The sequence below is a fragment of the Chiloscyllium plagiosum genome, unplaced genomic scaffold (assembly GCF_037043375.1).
Source record: "Chiloscyllium plagiosum isolate Xiang-an unplaced genomic scaffold, Cpla_swu_hap1 HiC_scaffold_6, whole genome shotgun sequence".
Lineage (NCBI taxonomy): Eukaryota > Metazoa > Chordata > Chondrichthyes > Orectolobiformes > Hemiscylliidae > Chiloscyllium > Chiloscyllium plagiosum.
Window position 1 is genome coordinate 57,808,944 of NW_028270144.1, and position 19,621 is coordinate 57,828,564.

Below are 19,621 nucleotides of genomic sequence, written 5' to 3' on the forward strand. Positions count from 1 at the left end.
AAGAAAGATGAGCTTCTCCAAAGTGTGGAGACCTTCACTCCAGATTGTATTTGAACAGGGAGACCCTGGCCCAAAGTGCCATACAACTCCCATCGTGCCCTTGAAGGAAACACTGACACCTTATATGATTGATTCTTGTAAAGATTAGTTTCAGATTTAAAGATTATTGGTGGCAGTGTAGATGTTGCAGAGTACCTAACAACAACAAGGTTCATTTCAGGTTCACTGGAACTGAGTGATCAGCCATGTTTACAATCAGTGTGGAGATATTTAGCAATATGCACAACCTGATTTGCTTCTGGTTTCTGCTCTGCAGAGGGCTGAGTATAGTGAATGCAGTATAACATATGAATTCTTATTGTTTCTCAATAAGTGGGAGAAAGTGAGGACTGCAGATGCTGGAGATCAGAGTGAATTCCTGATGAAGTGCTTATGCCTGAAACGTCGACTCTTCTGCTCCTCAGATGCCTGACCTGCTGTGCTTGTCCAGCGCCACACTTTTTGACCCATATTTCTCTAAGTGCTGTTCACAAATTTGTTTGATAATGCATCACAAAATCAATATTTTTAACGGCATTTTACTATTTGTTATGGATTTTTAACACTTTTACATGTTGTCTGTTTGTTAATAGCTCCAGCTTTTTGTTCCATTTAATTATTTTTACTCTTGTATTTTTTTCAGGTTCTTCCTTTAGAAAATAAAATGAAGCAAAGAAAACGTTTTCCACGAGCACTAAACATTGGAATGGGCATCGTCACAGCTTTGTATATTTCATTGGCTACTCTTGGGTATCTGCACTTTGGTGATCATGTTCAGGGCAGTATCACATTAAACCTTCCACAACACATATGGTAAGTTTTTTTTTAATGCCCATTTTATGACAAAAATAATTTTCAAAGCTAGTCTGTATAATCAGCTTTCTCGAATATTTTTAAACACTTGATCATTAGAAGAAATTGTATAAGAACATAACTCAAAAGTTCACACACAATGATATTGTGGAGAACCGTGTTGAGGGCATAAAGTATTCCAGACTTTGAAGGACACAAATGTACAGGTGGCAGAAGGTCTTGCAAAGATTTGTACATGGAAGTAAAGATATTTGGAAGCACACACTGGGGATAGACTACCACCGATGTTCACTGTTACTTTTACACAGTGGCTGTGCAGTTGGAATTTTCTATTAACCAAGATGCCACTATCAGTCACTACAAATGTTTTGCTTTCCCAAAAATTGAGTAGTGTTGTGTCAGAATTTGTGTTGTTCTGATAACAAGTATGTAGGGAAAATATATCCTAGCAGTTGGCTGATCAGATTAAAATACTTGTTCCTTTGATTGTCTATAAGAGGTAGAGCATAAACTGTACTAAATCAGCTCATGCATGCACATCCTGGAACAAAGTTTTGCTGTTAATGTGGTTCGCTGTTTGGGCAGCACTTGGTGAATAATCCCAAGTTTAGCCATAGCTACACTAACAATCAATTTAAGGGAAACAGTCAAACTTGTGACAAACATTCATGTGCAGACCTGCCATTAAAAGAAAAGTGATTTACCACACAGCTTGGAAAGTGATTATTTTCTCTGTGGTGTCTCCTCAACCTCAGAGTCAACTTAGCAACCTGTTAATTTAAGTAGTTGTGATTGCTTGAAATTGGATATACATGAGTTTGTGTTGGTAAGTACAGCACAAAACATTTGGCAACATGTCTCTATTTTGAGCAGTGTTCACAACTTTATATCCAATGTGTTGATATGTTCATTATGAATGGTGGAACTTTGTTTGCATTGGGGCTATGCTAAAATACTGGTGCAGCTGATTCATAGAACATAGATAGAACATAGAACAATACAGCACAGAACAGGCCCTTCGGCCCACGATGTTGTGCCGAACATTTGTCCTAGCTTAAGCACCCATCCATGTACCTATCCAATTGCCGCTTAAAAGTCACCAATGATTCTGACTCTGCCACTCCCACAGGCAGCGCATTCCATGCCCCCACCACTCTCTGGGTAAAGAACCTACCCCTGACATCCCCCCTATACCTTCCACCCTTCACCTTAAATTTATGTCCCCTTGTAACACTCTGTTGTACCCGGGGAAAAAGTCTCTGACTGTCTACTCTATCTATTCCCCTGATCATCTTATAAACCTCCATCAAGTCACCCCTCATCCTTCACCGTTCCAGTGAGAAAAGGCCTAGCACTCTCAACGTATCCTCGTACGACCTATTCTCCATTCCAGGCAACAATCCTGGTAAATCTCCTCTGCACCCTCTCCAAAGCTTCCACATCTTTCCTAAAATGAGGCGACCAGAACTGCACACAGTACTCCAAATGTGGCCTTACCAAGGTCCTATACAGCTGCAACATCACCTCACGACTCTTGAATTCAATCCCTCTGCTAATGAACGCTAATACACCATAGGCCTTCTTACAAGCTCTATCCACCTGAGTGGCAACTTTCAAAGATCTATGAACGTAGACCCCAAGATCCCTCTGCTCCTCCACCTTACTAAGAACCCTACCGTTAACCCTATATTCCGCATTCTTATTTGTCCTTCCAAAATGGACAACCTCACACTTGACAGGGTTGAACTCCATCTGCCACTCCTCAGCCCAGCTCTGCAGCTTTGCAGCCGACAACAGCCCTCCTCACTATCCACAACTCTACCAATCTTCGTATCGTCTGCAAATTTACTGACCCACCCTTTGACTCCCTCTTCCAAGTCATTAATAAAAATTACAAACAGCAGAGTACCCAGAACTGATCCCTGCGGAACTCCACTTGTAACTGGGCTCCAGGCTAAATATTTACCATCTACCACCACTCTCTGACTTCGACCGGTTAGCCAGTTCTCTATCCAACTGGCCAAACTTCCCACTATCCCATGCCTCCTGACTTTCCGCATAAGCCTATCATGGGGACTTTCTGCATAAGCCTACCATGGGGATTAGATGGGGATTTTATGAGAAATTGAAAGTTCCTTTATGACAATTAACCTATGCCTGGAATCTTCTACAAAAGTCCCATTGAGTCAGATTTTAGAGAGTTCTAAATCATTTAAGCTTATCGTTGCTCAGGAAAAGTTTGAAGATTAAAATCTGCTTTAATTCCTGGGTAACTATTCAGCTGAACTCCCAACACCCCCTGCCTTGTCATTTTTCTGCTGAGTTCAACCACTCATTCTATTAATCATAGAGTCATAGAGATGTACAGCACGGAAACAGACTCTTCGGTCCAACTTGTCCATGCTGACCAGATCCCCAACCCAATCTAATCTCACCTGCCAGCATCCGGCCCATATCCCTCTAAATCCTTCCTTTTCATATACCTATCAAGATGCCTTTAAAATGTTGCAACTGTACTAGCCTCCACCACGTCCCCTGGCAGCTCATTCCATACACAAACATCTGCGTGAAAAAGTTGCCCCTTAGATCAGTATTCCAAACGTGGCCTAACCAATGTCCTGTACAGCCGCAACATGACCTCCTAATTCCTGTCTGTGACTATCTATCTGTGACTCTACTTTCAAGGAGCTATGAACCTGCACTCCAAGGTCTCTTCATTCAGCAACATTCCCTAGGACCCTACCATTAAGTGCAAAAGTCCTGCTAAGATTTGCTTTTCCAAAATGCAGCACCTCGCATTTGTCTAAATTAAACTCCATCTGTCATTTCAGCCCATTGGCCCGACTGATTAAGATCCCATTGTAATCTGAGGTAACCTTCTTTGCTGTCCACTACACCTCCGATTGTGGTGTCATCTGCAAGTCTACTAACTGTATCTCTTATCACATCTAAATCACTTATACAAATGGTGAAAAGTAATGGACCCAGCATCAATTCTTGTGGCACTCCACTGGACATAGACCTCCAGTCTGAAAAACTGGGGAGCTTTGTCGAACGCCTTACTAAAATCCAAACAGATCACGTCCATCACTCTGCCCTCATCAATCCTCTTTGTTACTTCTTCAAAAAACTTAGTAGAGTTTGTCAGACATGATTTCCTACGCACAGAGCCATGTTGACTGTCCCTAATCAATTCTTGCCTTTCCAAATACATGTACATCTGTCCCTCAGGATTTCCTCCAATAACTTGCCCACTACCGACGTCAGGCACACTGGTCTATAGTTCTCTGGCTTGTCCTTATCACACCTCTTAAACAGTGGCACCACGTTAGCCAGTCTCCAGTCTTCCAGCACCTCACCTCTGACTATCGATGATACAAATATCTCAGCAAAGGACCCAGCAATCACTTCCCTAGCTTCCCACAGAGTTCTAGGGTACACCTGATCAGGTCCTGAGGATTTATGCATTTTTATGAGTTTCAAGACATCCAGCACTTCCTCCTCTGTAATTTGACATTTTTCAAGATGTCACCATCAATTTCCCTACGTTCTCCATCTTCCGTGTCTTTCTCCACAGTAAAAACTAATGCCAAATACCCGTTTAGTATCTCCCCCCATCTCCTGTGGCTCCACACAAAGGCTGCCTTGCTGATCTTTAACGGGCCCTATTCTCTCCCTAGTTACCCTTTTGTCCTTAATGTATTTGTAGAAACCCTTTGGATTCTCCTTAACTCTTATTTGCCAAAGCTATCTCATGTCCCCTTTTTGCCCTCCTGATTTCCATCTTAAGTATACTCCTACTGCCTTTGTACTCTTCTAAGAATTCACTCGATCTATCTTGTCTATACCTGACATAAGATTCCTTCTCTTTTTCTTAACCAAACCTTCAATTTCTTTAGGCATCCAGCATTCCATAAACCTACTAGCCTTTCCTTTCACCCTAAAAGGAATACTGTCTCTAGACTCTCTTCCTATTTTCCAGCCATCCCTTTACCTGCGAACATCTGCCCCAATCAGTTTGTGAAACTTCTTGCCTAATACCATTAAAATTGGCCTTCCTCCAATTTAGAGCTTCAACTTTTAGATCTGGTCTATTCTTTTCCATCACTAATTTAAAACTAATCGAATTATAGTCGCTGGCCCCAAAGTGCTCCCCCACTGACACCTCAGTCACCTGCCCTACCTTCTTTCCGAAGAGTAGATCAAGTTTTGCATCTTCTCTAGTAGGTGTGTCCACAAACTGAATGAGAATTTTATTTTTTGTAGACACTAACAAATTCCTCTCCATCTAAATCCTTAACACTATGGCAGTACCAGTCTATGTTTGGAAAGTTAAAATCCCCGACCATGGTCACACTATTATAGTTACAGATAACTGAGATCTCCTTACAAATTTGTTTCTCAATTTCCTTCTTACTATTAGGGGGTCTATAATATAATCCCAATAAGGTGATCATCCCTTTTTTTATTTCTCAGTTCAACCCAAATAACTTACCAGGATGTATTTCCAGGAATATCCTCCCTCAGTACAGTTGTAATGCTATCCCTTACCAAAAAGGCCACTCCCCCTCCTGTCTTGCCTCCCTTTTTGTCCTTCCTGTAGCATTTGTATTCTGGAAAATTAAGCTGCCAGTCCTGTCCATCCCTGAGCCATGTTTCTGTAACTGCAATGGTATCCCAGTCCCATGTTCCTAACCATGCCCTGAGTTCATCTGCCTTCCCTCTTAGGCCTCTTGCATTGAAATAAATGCAGTTTAATTTATCAGTCCTATCTTGTTTTCTGCTTTGTACCTGCCTGCCCTGACTGTTTGACTTCTGTTCTTAACTGTACCAGTCTCAGATTGATCTCTTTCCTCACTCTCTCCCTGGTACTGTCTTATTCCTCTATGGAATTCTGCTCCAGGCCACCTTAATACTTAAGGCTTATGTTTTTAAGTTTAGTCAAGAGACATATCTCAATCTAACACATTATCAAGAAATAACACATGCTACTCAGTACTGCAGACTTCCTGTAAAGCCACACTTAAAAGATTCACTTCTCTGTTTCTTATGCTGTGACCTCTCCCAAACAGGTTCTTCCAAGTTTAGTTGTGAGTTTCACTGTTAATTTTCTCAGACGCACTCCAATGTCCAGTGATGTATGAATTCAAACAGCAAAGGCAGTAACTGTGCAGGTTCACTGCTGTATCAGTTAGCGTGTTTCTTTCTCTCCCTCTCCCTCTCTCTCCTGCACTGCCTGACTGTGTGCTTCCTTTGACTGTCCCTCTCCCTTTTAAAAGTGCTGTTGTTTTGACTTTTTTTCCCCCAAATTTCCAAAACAATGCAACAGCATATAAAACAGTAATTGCTGCTCCTGGAATTCGAGGAAATCCCCTTAACACCTAAAATACCTCAAAAAAGGAGCAGCCTGTTACAGCCAGAAAATGTTCCCATCCTCAAAGCACTGATGCACTTAATTGGCTTCCTATCCCCTCATCAGTGTGGCACTCTAATCCACCCACAGTGCTGTTGACACCACCCCCATTCAGTAGCAGTCTCCTGGATTGGCTTCTCTGTTTCATAACAGGAGTCATCTATCCAGGAAATTGAAGGGCAGAACTCCTGCAAAATTAAGATTTTTTTAATCTCATTAGACTTGAATAAATAAGATTTCTGTCCCCGATTGGAATTTCTGGGTTATTTGTTCGGTTTGATTTCTGGATCCCTGACTACTCAGGTTAAAATATACCAAATTCTGAAACATGACAGAAATGCATTTCCTTGGATCCAAAGTGGTGGAACAGAAAAATTTTTGCTTTTCCAAGATAAACAACAATTCTTTAGAATATTCTTTTTAAAACCAAGTTGGGAGGAGTGCACTTTATGTATCTAATCTGCTTGCTCCAAATTCTACTTGAATTTAGTTGTCAAGTTATTATGTTTTATTTAATGTAAATCAGCACATATTCAACAATGATTAAAACTGGATGACACAATTTGTAATTTGAAATGTTTTTACCCCTCTAACTAACCTAAAAATGTGATAAATGTACAAACACACATGTGTATGCATGCATACATCCTTCCCAGACGAATCAATAAACAGATTTCTCTCCACAGAGAGTCATTGTATTGTAAGATATCACTTTTTTCAATCGTGATTAGCTATTAAAGGAAAGAAGAATGAGTTATGAATTATTCAGGTGGTTGGCATTCTGGCGCACACAGATCATTAAACATATGCAGTTGTTCTGGAGTCTTGGCAGATGTAACTTGCTGAGGAAATACAGTATTGAAAGTCACCCACAGACTGTTCAAGCAGATAATCAGTAATACATGACTCTTTCAGAAAAGCAGAGAGTCTAGATGGACAGTCTTTCGACAAGCATATTTTTCCCAAACTGAGACCTGAAAAAATATCAAAACAAGACAACCATAAGTGCATTATTTGTATTGCTAATCAAACTATTCAGACAAGTTATGAACAGTCTTTGAAATACGTGGGTCTTGAATGTCGCCCTTCTGCCTAGATTCCAGTTATGAACACAGTTGTGGTGCTTTCCTAAACTGAGCAATTTCCTGAAGTCATATGATTTTCAAGAAAAGCCTAATTTAAAACTAAAATTCCAGTGTAACTGGTATTGGTGATGCTGGGGATCTCAGGAGGGTGATGAGATGGAATGTTCAAATGGCATTGCTGGTTGAAGATAGCTATAAATGCTTCAACATTGTCTTTTGTGTTGAGTTGAAACTTTATTGCTGGAACAGCACAGCAGGTCAGGCAGCATCCAGGGAACAGGAGATTCGACGTTTCGGGCACAGGCCCTTCTTCAGGAATGAGCAGAGAGTGTTCAGCAGGAGAAGATAAAAGGTAGGGAGGAGGGACTTGGAGGAGGGGAGTTGGAAATGTGATAGGTGGAAAGAGGTCAAGGTGAGGGTGATAGGTCGGAGTAGGGTGGAGGCGGAGAGGTCAAGAAGAAGACTGCAGGTCAGGAAGGCGGTGCCGGGCTGGAAGGATCCGGCTGAGACAAGGTGGGGGGAGGGGGGATGAAGAAACTGGTGAAGTCCAAGTTCATCCCCTGCGGTTGGAGGGTTCCCAGTCGGAAGATAAGACGCTCCTCCTCCGACCGTCGGGTTGTTGTGGTTTGGCGGTGGATGAGTCCAATGACCTGCATATCCTCGGTGGAGTGGGAGGGGGAGTTGAAATGCTGTGCCACAGGTTGGTTGGGTTGGTTCGTCCGGGTGGCCCAGAGGTGCTCCCTGAATCGCTCCGCAAGTAGGCGGCCTGTCTCCCCAATATAGAGGAGGCCACACCGGCTGCAGCGGATGCAGTAGATGATGTGGGTGGAGGTGCAGGTGAATCTGTGGCGGATATGGAAGTTTCCCTTGGGGCCTTGGAGAGAAGTGAGGGGGGAGGTGTGGGCGCAAGTGTTGCACCTCCTGCGGTTGCAAGGGAAGGTGCCGGGAGTGGTGGTTGGGTCGGTGGGGGGTGTGGATCTGACAAGGGAGTCGCGGAGGGAGTGGTCTCTACGGAAAGCTGATAGGGGAGGGGAGGGAAATATATCCTTGGTGCTGGGGTCTGTTTGGAGGTGGCGGAAGTGACGGCGGATGATGCGCTGTACATGGAGATTGGTGGGGTGGTAGGTGAGGACCAGTGGGGTTCTGTCCTGGTGGCGGTTGGAGGGGCGGGGCTCAAGGGCGGAGGAGCGGGAAGTGGAGGAGATGCGGTGGAGGGCACCGTCGACCACGTCGGGGGGGAAATTGCGGTCCTTGAAGAAGGAGGCCATCTGTGTTGTACGTATTTTGAACTGGTCCTCCTGGGAGCAGATGCGGCGGAGACGAAGGAATTGGGAGAATGGGATGGCGTTTTTACAGGGGGCAGGATGGGAGGAGGTGTAGTCCAGGTAGCTGTGGGAGTCGGTAGGTTTGTAGTAGATGTCCGTGTTGATTCGGTCGCCTGAGATAGAAACAGAAAGGTCTAGGAAGGGGAGGGAGGAGTCCGAGACTGTCCAGGTGAATTTGAGGTCGGGGTGGAAGGTGTTGGTGTAGTGGATGAACTGTTCAACCTCCTCGTGGGAGCACGAGGTAGCGCCGATACAGTCATCAATGTAGCGAAGAAAAAGATGGGGGGTGGGGCCAGTGTAGTTGCGGAAGATGGATTGTTCCACATACCCTACAAAGAGGCAGGCATAGCTGGGGCCCATGCGGGTGCCCATGGCTACTCCTTTTGTTTGGAGAAAGTGGGAGGATTGGAAAGAAAAGTTGTTCAGGGTGAGGACCAGTTCGGTCAGTCGAAGGAGGGTGTCGGTGGAAGGGTACTGGGTGGTACGGCGGGAAAGGAAGAAGCGGAGTGCTTTGAGTCCTTCGTGATGGGGGATGGAGGTGTACAGGGACTGGATGTCCATGGTGAAGATGAGGCGTTGGGGACCGGGGAAGCGGAAATCCTGGAGGAGGTGGAGGGCGTGGGTGGTGTCACGAACGTAGGTGGGGAGTTCTTGGACTAATGGGGACAGGACCGTGTCGAGGTATGCCGAGATGAGTTCGGTTGGGCAGGAGCAGGCTGAGACGATGGGTCGTCCGGGGCAGTCAGGTTTGTGGATTTTGGGCAGGAGGTAGAAACGGGCGGTTCGGGGTTGTGGGACTATGAGGTTGGAGGCGGTGGAGTGTTGGGCAATCACTGAAGATGGAAGTAATTATGGAGTTTGCACCTCAGTTAGTTGTTTAGTTGTTCACCAATGTTCATGGCTGGCAGGAATGCAGAGCTCTGGTTTGACCTGTTGTTTATGGGCTCACTTTGCTCTCTATTGCATCCTGTATCTGTTATTTGATGTGCAAAAAGGCTTGTTGTGTAGCTTCAGGTTTTTCTTAAGTATGTCTGCTACTGCTGGTGTACTGAACAACATGCTAATGAACCAGTTTTGATCCTGTAGGTATATACAAGGCAATATAGTAAAAGATTATGGTTGACCCTAATTCTGTTGCTTCTGATGAAGTATCGTACCTCAGGGTTGTAGAGCTTTGAGCTATTCGATTTGTTCTGAATCTCGCACGTGGCACGCCATACAACACAATTGCGTGTTTGCTCAGTGTGAACAGGATGTTTCTTCCTCAAGAGCTTTGTGGTGCTCTTGGTCTTGGATTGGTGAAGGACATGCCAAGTAGGTTTTCCCTAGTTGTTGGTTCCTCACCATTTGTTTGTTTATGTTTCTCAAGATTCTCCATAATGGTGGTATTGAGTCACTCTTAGTGAAGATTATTGAAGTCGCCCACCTAAAATACTGTGTGTGCTTGCTACATTAATTACTTTTTGCAATCCATGTTCAACCTTACAAATCACACAACACCAGGTTATAGTCCAACAGGTTTAACTGGAAGCACACTAGCTTTCGGAGCGATGCTCCTTCATCAGGTGATAGTGGAAGGCTCAATCCTAACACAGAATTTATAGCAAAAATTTGCAGTGTGATGTAACTGAAATTATACATTGAAAAATTGATTGTTAAGCCTTTCATCTGTTAGAATACAGTGATAGTTTCACTTCTTTCATGTGTAAATCCCAAAACCTTTTTTTTAAAAGTTGCATTCTCGGGTTAGCTGTTAACAATGGTGATAGCTAGACAATATGTTGAAGGTAAAAGCAATGACTGCAGATGCTGGAAACCAGATTCTGGATTAGTGGTGCTGGAAGAGCACAGCAGTTCAGGCAGCATCCGAGGAGCAGTAAAATCGAAGTTCCGGGCAAAAGCCCTTCATCAGGAATACCACCACTAATCCAGAATATGTTGAAGGTGTTGGCCCCCTGTGTTCTCTGTCTATGCCGTGATGCTTAGATTGATTCTAATCTAAAAAGTGAGATAACGGAGTTTTACATAAGTTCATGCAGTTTTTGAGCTCAGAGTTCTACATGAATGCATGCAGTTTTTGAGCAAAGTACAATGTAATCCTGCAAGTACAAATTCACCCCACAAAATATATGTGTGCGTGTGGGTCTTTGTCTGTCTGTGTGTGTGTGTGTCTGTCTGTCTGGGTTGGGGGTTGTGTGTGTGAGAAAGTGTATGTGTGTGTGTAGTGGGTGCAGAGTGTCTTAAGTCTGTGAGGGGATGCATGTGTGAGTGTGGGAGTGTGTTTCAGTCTGTAAGGGTGTGCGTGTCTGTGTGTGCATGTGTGTGAGAGAGCGTGTGTGTGTAGGAGTATCTGTGTGTGTGTATAGTGCAATGATGGTCACCTGTAATGTGACATGAACCCAAGGTCCCGGTTGAGGCCCTCCCTATGGGTACCGAACTTAGCTATCAGCTCTGCTCGGCCACTTTTCTCTGCTGCCTGTCCCGAAGTCCACCTTGGAGGATGGTCACCCGAAGGTCCGAGGCTGAATGTCCTGGGCCACTGAAGTGTTCCCCAACTAGGAGGGGAACTGTCCGTTGATTGTTGTGCGGTGCCCATTCAACCGTTGTCGTAGCCTTTGCTCGGTTTCCCCAATGTACCATGCCTCCGGGCATCCTTGCCTGCAACGTATAAGATAGACAACGTTGTCTGAGTCACATGAATACCTGCCATGTACAAGGTGGGAGGTGTCCCCACGCGTAATGGTGGTAGCTATGTCCACACTCTGACACGTTTTGCAGCGTCCACCGTGACAGGGTTGTATGGAGTTGTCCTGAGGGCCGGGCAGCTTGCTACAAACAACAATCTGTTTGAGGTTTGGTGGACATACATACACACAGACGCGCACACAGACACCCACACACACCCTTACAGACACACACACTCCCACACTCACACATGCATCCCCTCACAGACTTAAGACACTCTGCACTCACTACACACACACATACACTTTCTCACACTCACAACCCCCAACCCACACACACACACACACAGACAAAGACCCAGATGCACACATATATTTTGTGGGGTGAATTTGTACTTGCATTGTACTTTGCTCAAAAACTGCATGAATTTATGTAAAACTCCGTTATCTCACTTTTTAGATTAGAATCAATCTAAGCATCATGGCATTCAACATATTCTGGATTAGTGGTGGTATTTCTGATGAAGGGCTTTTGCCCGGAACGTCGATTTTACTGCTCCTCGGATGCTGCCTGAACTGCTGTGCTCTTCCAGCACCAATAATCCAGAATCTGGTTTCCAGCATCTGCAGTCATTGTTTTTACCTTCAACATATTGTCTAGCTATCACCATTGTTAACAGCTAACCCGAGAATGCAACTTTTTAAAAAAGGGTTTTGTGATTTACACATGAAAGAAGTGAAACTATCACGGTATTCTAACAGATGAAAAGCTTAACAGACAATCAATTTTTCAATGTATAATTTCAGTTACATCACACTGTAAATTTTTGCTATAAATTCTGTGTTAGGATTGAGCCCTCCACTATCACCTGATGAAGGAGCGTCGCTCCGAAAGCTAGTGTGCTTCCAGTTAAACCTGTTGGACTATAACCTGGTGTTGTGTGATTTTTAACTTTGTACACCCCAGTCCAACACCGGCATCTCCGAATCATGTTCAACTTTGAATACTAATTCAGTAGCTGAGGCAGCTCATATTGCTCCAGCTATGCTTGTGGGATTTAAACTCTGCCCTCGAGCACTCAACACCTCATGACTGGTTCTGTAACAATATTGGTTCCCCTTAATTGAACCTCTGTCTTGGTTGCAACAACATAATTTTGAGAAGGATCCTTTTCCTTGTGGATATCATTTGTCAATCTAAATATATTTTATATTTTGAAAGAAACTAATTGAAGCAGCTTTGTTGAGTTAAAGAGAGTTTATCAGCTATTAAATACAAGAAAATCAAAATCAAACATGCACATGTACACAGATTAGGAATGTGAATTCAATAAAAATAATGTTAAAATGATGTACAAATTTGCCTGTGGGCTCTGTGGAGAGTAGACTGTGGAACATTGTGGACTCGTTAACTTAGAGAGAGAAATACATAACTCAAAGGCTAGTGTGGGAAATATGGCTTCTGGTTTGTGAGACACTAGCACCATTACTGGTAAAAATGGGATCAGTACCAATGGCATGTTTCCACCTGAACCTTGTGACATTCATAAATGGGGCAGTAGAATTTTGAACCAAATTGTGAGGGCAATTTCTGCTCCCAATTTATATAGTACAGGAATAGGCCTTTCAGCCCATGCTGACAAGGTTTCCTAAACTGAACTACTCCCATTTGCAGACATTTGACCCATATCCCTGTAAACCTTTCCTATCCATGCACCTGTCCAAATGTCTTTTAAATGTTGTAATTGTATCCGCCTCTGCCACTTCCTCTCATGACTCGTTCAATGTATACACCACCCTCTGTGTGAAAATGTTGCCCCTCGGGTTCTTATTAAATTTTTCCCCCTCGCCTTAAATCTTTGCTGTCTAGTTTGGACTCCCTTATCCTGGGGAAAAGACCTTGGCACTTCCCCATATCTATACCCCTCTAATTTTATAAACCTCTATAAAGCCACCCATCAGTCTCATAAACGTCAGCAACATTTAAAAAAATCTTTAAAACTGCACAAGTGATAATGATTTTCAACAACTTGGCCTTGAACATCCTTCAGAGTTGTGGTGTCATAAACTGTCTCAGTTGACTGCTCATGTTTTTGGATTAGATTACTTACAGTGTGGAAACAGGCGCTTTGGCCCAACAAGTCCACACCGACCCTCCAAAGAGCAACCCACCCAAATCCATTCCCCTACATTTACCCCTTCACCTAATACTATGGGCAATTTTGCATAGTCAATTCACCTACCCTGCACATTTTTGGGCTGTGGGAGGAAATCGGAGCACCCGGAGGAAACCCACGCAGACACGGGGAGAATGTGCAAACTCCACACAGACTGAGGCGCCTGAGGCGGGAATTGACCCGGGTCTCTGGTGCTGTGAGGCAACAGTGCTAATCACTGTGTCACCGTGCCAAAGATTCAAATTCCACCATCTGCCATGGTGGGATTCAAACCCTGGTCCCCAGAAATCGTTTGGGTAGTCCAATTTCCTTTCTTGAGTCTACGCTTCTCTCAGGATTTTTAGAATGGCTCTCCAGCACAACTCAAGGTTTTCACAAACAGTGAGCTTCACCAATATTTCAAGTCTGGTATGATTTCTTCAGGACTATACAGAAGGACTCAAAATCTTATCACTAGAACGTAAAATGTAGTACAGTAGAGCTCAGGATTGGACCCTACAGCTCATTATGACTGTGCTGACCACGATGCCATTCAAAACTCCCATCTGCCTGCACATGGTCCGTATCCCTCTATTTCTTGCCTGTTGATGTTTCTATCTAAGTGTCTCTTAAATGTTGCTGACGTATATGCTTCCACCTCCTCCTGTGTTTTGTCTTGTACCTTCTCCTCACACTGCCCTTAGCTTCCTCAGTCTTCCAGTGGTAGTCTTTGAACTTTCTGCTAGCTCCTAACTGTCCTGAATGACCTATTTAAATCCAAGTAACAAGCCCAGATCTTTTGTCAGACAGCATTTAATACAACTAATATTTTTATAACTAATATTTTGAAGTGCTGGATAATATAGTAAAATGTTATAATCATAAAATAGTCATAGAATTCCTACAGCGTGGAAGCAGGCCATTCAGCTCATCGGGTCAACACTAACATCCGAAGAGCATCCCACCTAATCCCTGTATTTCCCCATGGCTAACGCAACTAGCCTGTACAACCATGGACAATGGGTAATTTAGCATTGCCAATCCACCTAACCAGTACATCCCTGGACTGTGGGAGGAAATTGGATCACCGAAGAAAACCAACACAGACATGGGGAAAATGTGCAAACTCCACACAGACAGTTGCCCAAGGCTGAAATCAAAACGGAGTTCCTGGAGCTGCGAGGCAGTGGTGAAAACGCCTGAAGAATGCTTTCTCGATAAAAGTTCAGATGTCACACTTCTTATGTTTTACATGCAAGGAAAAATCATCTAGCTTTGAGGGAATATATATATAATGCAATATATATTTTTCATATTTTACATTGTTAAGTTATCTTAGGTCATGTTTCATTTTGTTACGTTTTGCCCAAAATACTCAATGTAATCTCTTTTGTGTTCAAGCATTTGACTATAAAATCGTAGAATAATTACAGCACAAAGGATGAACATTTGATCCATTGTATCCATGCTGAGGTACTTTTCTAGGTATCTGTAACTCTATATCACTGAAAATTGTTACGTGCTGCTTCACTAATTTTGCTGTGTAGGTTTCAGTGTCCTCATCAATTAAAGTCACATAAGATAAATGCCACATTCAAATCATTTGGCCCAATGATGGCATTTTTATGCAACTTGACAGTCCATATTCCCCCAACAGAATTTATGTTCAATCTTCTTTTCCCTTCTCACTCATATCCTTGTCCAGCTTCGACTTTATTGCATATTGTTTGCTTCAGCCACTCTTTGTGGCATTGAGTTCCACGTTCTAACCACTCTTCATAATATTTTTATACTTTTATCTAAGAATGTACCTGGGCATTATTTTAACATGCCTTATTATTTTGTAGAATTCCTTGATACAAACATTCAACTCTATGTTGAATACTTTGTCTAAAAACATAGACTAAATGTCCTGTCCTCACATGACTTCCCAATAGATAAGAAGAATAGTAGAGAGTCTTTTCCATGTTTAGTGTCATCTACCTAATCAGTCTTGGAACATATAACCAGTTAGAGGCTCTGCAGTTCACTCTGCACTCTGGTTTTGCTTATCTGTGACAGTACAAATTATTTAGAAAAAACTTTGTTGGCATTGTGAAATGTGCTGGTAATATTCAGTCACATTTGAGTTTAGTTATGATGTGTAACACCTGTGTTTTTATAGCCACATTTGTTAACTGCTGAAATGTGGCCTCAGAATTTTCAAATTGATCTCTGTCACTGTCTTTGGGGACTCTGAGTTTAATATTTTTAAATAACATTTAGATCTTCAGTTTTAGAGTCCGCATGCTACAGACCTGTGACTGGTAAAGGCTTTTAAAATAATAGAACTGTGTCAATGAAGGATGCTGTATTGAAAGTGGGATGTGTAGGAGGGGTGGAGAAGCTAGGTTTTTTTGCACAAATGTTTGGGAGCATAAATGTTTTGCAGAAATCTCATCATGTTTATATAAAAGAATTAACTTTTGAGATTCACAATTTAGATACATAGTGGTAATGTGGTTAACTGCTTTTTGCTGCAAACAATCCAAAGAAGTTAAGGATTATCGGATCAACCATGGTCTTATTGTATGGCAGAGTAGACTTGATGGACTGAATGGCTTACTTTTCCTCTTACATCTTATGGTCTTAATCACAATGTTTTCTTGAGTTAAATATATTTTAATGCTAAAAGATATAAAGATGCACTATCATGTTTACAGCTTTCAAGCAGGGACATGGTTTCTTGCACTATCTTGTTCACATGCACATGTGCATACACAAACACATACCAAGTTAAGAGAGTAGTGTACAGTCCAAAGGAAGATCAAAGAATATGATTTTTTTTAGTCCTTTGTGTCCTTGAGACTTAAGGTTTTAATTTGAGACTGTCGTTGGTTTCTTGGATCATAGGTAGTGGCAAATGTTATCTTTCAAGTTGGTGATTCTTGGTGCTTGTTTCCAGTCAGTGCTCTTGAATGGGGCACCTTGCTTGTTGACAGAGAGCCTTTTCAGTCTGTATTCAGTTGTGTATCTGTAATTCAATATTTTCCTAGCATGCCAAAGAGCTCCTTGAATTATAGGCTTGTTATATCTGCTGAGGTCATGCATCTTAGCTTGAGAAGGGTATGCAGTGTTTCATTTCTGAATATACAAAGACTGTCAATGGTGTGTATCAATGAAGCGATGAGGCCCTTTCATGTCTTCATGGAGCCTGTCAGCTGTTTGTATTACTTTTTTGGAGGTTGTGTTGGTAATATTTGTTTTAACTCATGATTTGGAGATGCCGGTGTTGAACTGGGGTGTACAAAGTTAAAAATCACACAACACCAGGTTATAGTCCAACAGGTTAAATTAGAAGCACACTAGCTTTCGGAGCGACGCTCCTTCATCAGGTGATTGTGGAGGGCTCGATCGTAACACAGAATTTATAGCAAAAATTTACAGTGTGATGTAACTGAAATTATACATTGAAAAATTGATTGTCTGTTAAGCCTTTCATCTGTTAGAATACAGTGATAGTTTCACTTCTTTCATGTGTAAATCACAAAACCCTTTTTTTAAAAGTTGCATTCTCGGGGTAGCTGTTAACAATGGTGATAGCTAGACAATATGTTGAAGGTGTTAGCCCACTGTGTTCTCTGTCTATGACCTGATGTTTAGATTGATTCTAATGTAAAAAGTGAGATAACAGAGTTTTACATAAATTCATGCAGTATTTGAGCTCAGAGCTCTACATGAATGTTTGCAGTTTTTGAGCAAAGTGCAATGTAACTCTGCAAGTGCAAATTCACCACGCAAAATATATGTGTGCATGTGGGTCTTTGTCTGTCTGTGTGTGTCTGTCTGGCGGCGTGGCGGCGGCGGCAGCAATATCCGTGTGTGTGTGTAGTGCAATGGTGAACACCTGTAATGTGACATGAACCCAAGGTCCCGGTTGTGGCCCTCCCTATGGGTACAGAACTTAGCTATCAGCCTCTGCTCGGCCACTTTTCTCTGCTGCCTGTCCCGAAGTCCACCTAGGAGGATGGTCACCCGAAGGCTGAATGTCCTGGACCACTGAAGTATTCCCCAACTGGGAGGGAACTCTCCTGTCTGTTGATTGTTGTGCGGTGCCCATTCATCCGTTGTCGTAGCCTTTGCTCGGTTTCCCCCAATTTACTATGCCTCAGGGCATCCTTGCCTGCAAAGTATAAGATAGACAACGTTGACTGAGTCACATGAGTCCTGTCATGTACAAGGTGGGAGGTGTCCCCACGCGTAATAGAGGTATCTATGTCCACAATCAGATTGTGGACATACATACCACTATTATGTGTGAGAACACCTCCCACCTTGTAGATAGCAGGTACTCATGTGACTCAGCCAACGTTGTCTATCTTATACTTTGCAGGCAAGGATGCCCTGAGGCATAGTAAATTGGGGGAAACCGAGCAAAGGCTACGACAACGGATGAATGGGCACCGCACAACAATCAACAGACAGGAGAGTTCCCTCCCAGTTGGGGAATACTTCAGTGGTCCAGGACATTCAGCCTTCGGGTGACCATCCTCCTAGGTGGACTTCGGGACAGGCAGCAGAGAAAAGTGGCCGAGCAGAGGCTGATAGCTAAGTTCGGTACCCATAGGGAGGGCCACAACCGGGACCTTGGGTTCATGTCACATTACAGGTGATCACCATTGCACTACACACACACACACACACACACACACACACACACACACACACACACACACACACACACTCACATACTTACGGACACAGGTACACACAAACGCGCACACAGACACCCACACACACCCTTATAGACACACACACTCCCACACAGACTTAAGACACTCTGCACTCACTACACACACACACACACACACACACACACACACACAACCCCCACCCCAGACAGACAGACAAAGACCCACATGCACACATATGTTTTGCGTGGTGAATTTGTACTTGCAGAGTTGCATTGCACTTTGCTCAAAAACTGCATGCATTCATGTAGAACTCTGAGCTCAAAAGCTGCATGAATTTAAGTAAAACTCTGTTATCTCGCTTTTTAGATTAGAATCAATCTAAACATCAGGTCATAGACAGAGAACACAGGGAGCTAACACCTTCAACATATTGTCTAGCTATCACCATTGTTAACAGCTAACCCAAGAATGCAACTTTTAAAAAAAGGCTTTTGTGATTTACACATGAAAGAAGTGAAACTATCACTGTATTCTAACAGATGAAAGGCTTAACAGACAATCAATTTTTCAACGTATAATTTCAGTTACGTCACACTGCAAATTTTTGCTTTAAATTCTGTGTTACGATCGAGCCCTCCACAATCACCTGATGAAGGAGCGTCGCTCCGAAAGCTAGTGTGCTTCCAATTAAATCTGTTGTGTGAGTTTTAACTTTGTTTTAACTCAGATTGTCTTTACTTCGATCTATGTTGCATTCGAGAAACCTGGCCAAACGGTGTGTGTTGGGTGATTAGTGTAGCCATTTTAAGTATGCGTTTTGGTCCGTTTTAGAAACAGTTTAAGTCCATGAAAATGCCAGCTATTGAATTGTCAGGTCCTTCCTGTTTTATGTGCATCTCAGGACCATGTTGCATGGATTGGAGTAACTCAATAACGGCTAAGGGGCAAACTGTTAGGCTGCTGCTCCTATTGTTACCATTCGCCTATCCCACTGATGGGCTCTGGGAAGTTGAATATATACACATTTTTGTATTCAATTAGGGGTATTAGTGTGATAGGGCACATGTTATTTCAGGTACCCATTGTGAGCAAATGCTCTCAGAATAAGTATAATATGAGTTATGTGCAACTTAAAAGATGGGTAGAGGGTTGAGGAGGACTGCTCCTGACACATGTGGCTGATGTGTCCCTTCATGTTTTCCAGGTGTAGTAAGGGATGACGTCATCCTTTTGTGAAGTGGCCTTTGGAGCATCCTGCAATTGAGATGACGTCTTCCTACCTGCGTCCCTCCTCTTCCTCTGCTGCTCCCTCCTCAGGCAAGATGATAGTACCTTCTTCTGAGGTATCAGCGATGGATTGGGATGTAGAATGTTTGAATATTTTTGGATTGCCAGCATATTGAAAGTATTTTTTTTTTTGAAGACTTGAATAA

General features: G+C 43.0%; 1 protein-coding gene across 2 annotated transcripts in view; it reads left to right on the top strand.

Moving 5' to 3' along the window:
* Positions 1-19,621, top strand: part of LOC122550577 (neutral amino acid uniporter 4-like) — a 206,183-nt gene that overhangs the window by 97,963 nt on the left and 88,599 nt on the right. For both annotated transcript variants that reach the window (XM_043691517.2, XM_087988028.1), the window contains one exon: positions 683-852. In XM_043691517.2, coding sequence (XP_043547452.2) covers positions 683-852 — 170 coding nt within the window. The remainder of the gene's footprint in view (positions 1-682; positions 853-19,621) is intronic.